The following is a 5,178-nucleotide window of genomic DNA, read 5'->3' on the forward strand; positions in this document are numbered from 1 at the left end:
CTTGTTTGCCTACAAGCCTTTAAGACCCCAGACGCTATATCTTTTGATAGCCGGGCACCACCAGCTTTCTTCACCACATTTTCTTATGCACACATCTGTCTTCAGCGATCATGTCGGGAAAGTAGATATCATGAAATGACCATTTAGCTGAGCAAGGAGCTCCTGAGGAGGCCCAATGTCTACCTGCCACCCTACTACCAAACCTATAATTATTTGCACCTAGGTCTGTTCCCCCCTTGATCTTAAATATATTTACATGTGTACATGTCTGTATTTAGGCTTGTATGTATGCGAAAGGAATTAATTATTAAGCATACCAGTATTAATACCAGCTTAATCTCAGAATTAAGCTTACAAACTTACAGTGGCTGTGAAGTTGAGAGATGGCTTCAAGACATTAGCATAATCCAAAAAGTCAATGATATAATCATTCTGCTTGAAAAACACATTGGAGCTTGCATTCCTCGAGATACCTGTTTGGGTAATGACATCATTTAGAAAGTAAGAGTAATATCTTACCAAAAGCTTCTACCGTCAAGAAGGTCCAGAGAGGTATCAGAGCACATTTTCCTCACTCCCAAATTACTGACCCCTCCTGGACACCATCAGTGCCCCTGTGCCACTGCAAGGAGTACCTTTTGGTGAAAGCTGCCGACACAGAAACCGAAAGGCCCGAGGAATTAGCCTGTATTTTCTCATTAAGAGAAAACTCTCCAGGAGGCAGAGGGACTCGGGCTGCTAAGCAATGAAAGGAAAGACGGTTCGCTGGAAATGAAGGCCTTTCCACAGAGTGACTCGAAGGCAGGGAGGTCTTGGATTCCCGTGTGGTTCTCAGGCGGAAAAGTCTTAAGAGCAGAAATGAGGATGAGAAGGATGCAAATAGCAGTCAAAGGTGGCTGAATTGAGACTTTCGTAGACAACAAGTTTCATTCGTGACAGTGTTCTGAAAGTTAGAGCCAGGCTCATGGAAATGTCCACATTAAGTGACATCTTTGAAAAGGCAATATGGTTCCCAAAGCAGGCATCAGTCTAAGAAAGGGGATAGAACAAAATTGCATAAACAACCAGCCCTGACGTCGAAATCTACCCACCTGTGAGTGAGTCCGTCACTGTGGCTGAGATTTCGACCGGCCCAGGAGAAGAAAGTTCCATGTGGTCATAATGCCCATCTGAAAAATCCATGACCTTTTTCATCTCTTCATCATTAAAAGAGAAGTTTGCAGATCCTTTTATCTGTTTTATTAAAATGTTAAATTTTATTTCTCTTAAAGCAACTCAAACCTCAAGAATAAAAGAGTTCCATCTGAGCAGTCACAATAGTATGAAGTATTTTGGTCTCATGATTGGATTGCTTTAAATAAGTAGGTGAATTAACTGTATGGGTTGGGGTCAGCTGTTCGAAAACACCAGCCACTCCTCATGAGAAAGAGAAGCCTTTCGACTCCCATAAAGATACAGCCTCAGAAACCCACAAAGGCCATTCTGTTCAGCCCGCAACGTCACTGTGAGTCAGAATCGGACTCTACGGCAGTGCATTTTCGGTATACTGAGAAGCTCTTGATTTTCTTAAATGGCTACTTTTTTTATAATTCAAAACAAAATCTTATTTCTAGAAAAAATACATAGTTTTTCCTATTTATAAATTACAGAAATCTTTTAAAGTTACCTTAAAATGTTTTGTAATGTTTTTCTTCACCCCCCAAAAGGACAAAGGTAAGAAAGTCAGTGTTACATCTCCTTTCACTGGCTTTCCATATGTGTACCTGAAAAACAACGAACAGTCTTTTGTGCCATTCTCAACCTGATAGTATCAAAGTAACATGATTTTTAAAATAGTCTTGCAGATGGATAGACTGGCAATTCAACATAAAAGAATTATATTAAAGACATACACACCCTATGAATTTTCCAGAATAAACACAGTCAGGAATACCCCCTAATAAATGGTGATTCTTGAAATTAAGATTTTTTAAATGGGAAGGCCTTTATAGGCAGTACCTCAAAATGGCTTGTAATGCTCTCTTTGCCCAGCCTCTGACCTGCTGAGATACCCCAGAGAAAAGATTATCATAATTAGAAGTGAGTTTCCTGCCCAAAGCCTTTTTAAGACTGTTAAAATCGTTTACTTCTAAAAATCTGAACGGGCCCACTAATTATGTGTCCAGGAGACATCCCAGCTTTTGAAGATTTTTTAAATGTTGGCTGAAATTTCTTTCGCCATGACCTATTACAGCGGTTCCATCATTAGCCTGGAGAGCTTCTTGGACCATAGATTCAGATGCCCCAAACGGGATCATGGCTGTCAAAACCTGGTTCGCAGTCACCAACCTGCGAAACTTTAAATAGGACTTTTTTCCCCAAAAAACTTCAAACTGAAAATACACAACCCAACTAGGTAGTGAACAAAAGGCATTACATATTTTATTGAAGAGGATTTACAGACAGCAATTAAGCTCATGAAGAAATGTGCAATATCATGAGCTATTAGGCATTCCTCCTCAGTGAGGAACTGGGATGAAGGGTGGGCCTCTGCGGGGATGGCAATGGATGAGTGTGTACAAAGTGTGCACCGACTGCTGAATACCAAAGTGATCGTCTGTTTTGTAAACCTTCACTCAGTTCACAATCAAAATGTAAAAAAAGAAAAGAAACTGCTGAATGCTTCCAGATTCTACTTAGGATAATAACCTCCAGTATGTATGTTTCACAACTATTATAATCAGTTTGGTTGCTTGGAGCACTCCTTCGGTTTCACATTTAAATCAAAATTGAAGATATTTGTGTCTAAAAATATTTTAAATTATGTCTGGATTTTAAACCTCCCTGTACTATATCATATGTTGAAAATCTACTTTAAAATACTATATTCTGGCATTCCACTTATGCTTTTACTTCATAATAAGTAAGATATAAGCAATTTTGGGACTCTCTTTCAAAGAGTGAATTTGATGCCAAATTGCAAATCAGTGTTTTCATTAATTTTATTGTATTAACCTTGTTTTCTTTAGGAAGGGTGGTACAACTGAAGATGAATTTGCTTTTTGTTGCTTCATTTGAAATATGCTTTTTTCTTTCATTGCTCTGGACGTTGACTTGACCCGATGAGAAGCTCTTTCTGAATGCATTAATAGAATCGGGAAGCGGCAGCTCACTACAGAGTTTACTGTTGCGATTTACAAAACGCAAAGCAAAACGGACTTACTTGTTTGGCTCAAGATTTCACAATAAGATGGAAATACATTTATTTAAAAAGGTATTCTGGCATTGAAATTGAAGCAACTAGAATAAACTAATTATTCAGAAAGTAATAGTTTGAGAATGTTTGAAAAAAACAAATCAAAGATTTTTTTTATAACTTTATTACCAAAACATGGACCATTTTTTTCCTGAAAATATCTATAGCACAAAAGGTTTATAAAAGAGTACCTAAAAATTAATACAATTAATTTTCCTCTCCAGCTTTTTTCCAGGTTACAAATGGTTTGACTGATCAAATAATAATAAAACTTAGGTTAAGTAATATTTTAAATTCTACTTGCCCAAGTGCTAAAAAAGTAAACTAGATAGATAAACTAGATCTAGGTTATATTATCTTCTTTACAATGTACTGAATCTGCTATGCCTAGTGGGGGAAAAAACCTCTTACTTATTTTAGTGAGTGGGAATAAAGAGCAGATGTGCAAAACAAAGCAAATGCTCATGCTGACCTTCATTCACCTTACTTAGAGATTTCAAAATCAAAAGAACCTGTTCACCTGCTTCTCTAGGAAGCTTCCAGCCATGTTATGCACCTGATAGCCTATGGCTACAAGGAAACAAGTGTCCTAAATGGTTTGGGATCCACTCAGAGGGATGACTATAATAATTATGAAATAAATGTTTACAAAACCATCTCTGTAACTAGTAACAGGTATCCAAGTACGTGAACAGATTTAAAAATACATCGAAGAAACAACTTGAGTTCAGTCTCTAGTCTCTACCCTTTTAGTGGTGAAACAAAACTACATTGCCCATAAAATCGATTTGGTTCACTCCAAAGGGCCAGGGTTGGATTGGATTTGAAGACTCCGCTCTACTACATAAAGCTTACAGCTGAGATCGTGGAGGTCGCATTCTTTAAGCTTTGTTCTTTTCAGCAAGCAGTCTTTGGATGCTTGTGCCCTGGCTGGAGCCATACTAGGCACTAAGATGAGGTGACTAGACGTCCCGCTTTTGGCGGGACAGTCCGATTTTTAACAATCTGTCCCCCATCCTGTGGCATTTTTTAAAAAGTCCCGATTTTTGGAAAGAATGCACGACAAGCGAGGGTATACAGTTTTCGGCTACCGTGTGGCTATTTCGCCAGGATATGAGTTTTATCAATGGTGTCCCGCTTTACCAATGTTAAAATCTTGTCACCTTATACTAAGATGCAGTAGGAAACAAGACACAGAACTGTTTTCAAACAGGTGAACAAGCACAAACAAGTGTGATTAGAGAGGTGTGAAAACAAGAGTATGGGGGGGCAAGTAGTCAAAGCTTAATTGCCTATTTAAATCCCACAAAAACCATTTTCTGTTCTGGACAGGAAAGGAAAGTTTGAGAGTCGAGACTGAGAAGATAGAGAAGGTCTGAGAAGAAGGTTTCCAAAGACATGAAACTGGGAAAGAAGAGACCCTCATCAGGTGGACTGGAGAACTGGAAATTCCCCCTCATCGTATGCTATTATATGAAAAGTTTTAAGCAAAAAGAATAAATTTACATTCGGGGGGGGGCTGAAGGCCCCTCTGGATAAAAGATGGCGAAAAGATCTGTTGTTATTGTTACAGCTATTCAGCGCCATCCTGACTGTTGGTACTCATAGCAACCCCTGGGCATCAGGAGGAGACACTGCCCTCCTGGTGCTGTGCCTCCTCCTAGCCATTCTTACGTCTGAACCGTTGTTTTCGCCGCTGGTCAATCACGCTTGTCGAGGGTCTGCCTGCCCCCTTTTCCATGCCCCTTCACTTTACGAAGGATGATGTCCTTTTCCAGGGACCTGCCTCTCCTGATAACTTCTTTGTTGTGTCTTCCCACAGATGTAGTCAATTTGATTTCTGTGTGTTCCATCTGAATAAGTTCGCATGTATACATGACTCTTAATTGTTGAAGAATAAGGTATTTATGGTAAAGAAGTCGTGGACCTTGCAAAATTGCTAT

At 39.1% G+C, this 5,178-nt stretch overlaps 1 protein-coding gene across 1 annotated transcript in view; it reads right to left on the reverse strand.

The window, feature by feature from the left end:
* The window catches only part of CD109 (CD109 molecule), a 135,208-nt gene that overhangs the window by 57,819 nt on the left and 72,211 nt on the right, over nt 1-5,178 (reverse strand). Inside the window, exons 8-10 of the mRNA XM_004696541.2 lie at nt 1,667-1,763; nt 1,092-1,233; nt 364-473 (exon numbers count right to left, since the gene is read on the reverse strand). Of these exons, the coding sequence (XP_004696598.1) occupies nt 364-473; nt 1,092-1,233; nt 1,667-1,763 (349 nt within the window). The remainder of the gene's footprint in view (nt 1-363; nt 474-1,091; nt 1,234-1,666; nt 1,764-5,178) is intronic.

The sequence above is a fragment of the Echinops telfairi genome, unplaced genomic scaffold, assembly GCF_000313985.2.
Source record: "Echinops telfairi isolate 266 unplaced genomic scaffold, ASM31398v2 ScPeMD7_3533;HRSCAF=4204_0, whole genome shotgun sequence".
NCBI lineage: Eukaryota > Metazoa > Chordata > Mammalia > Afrosoricida > Tenrecidae > Echinops > Echinops telfairi.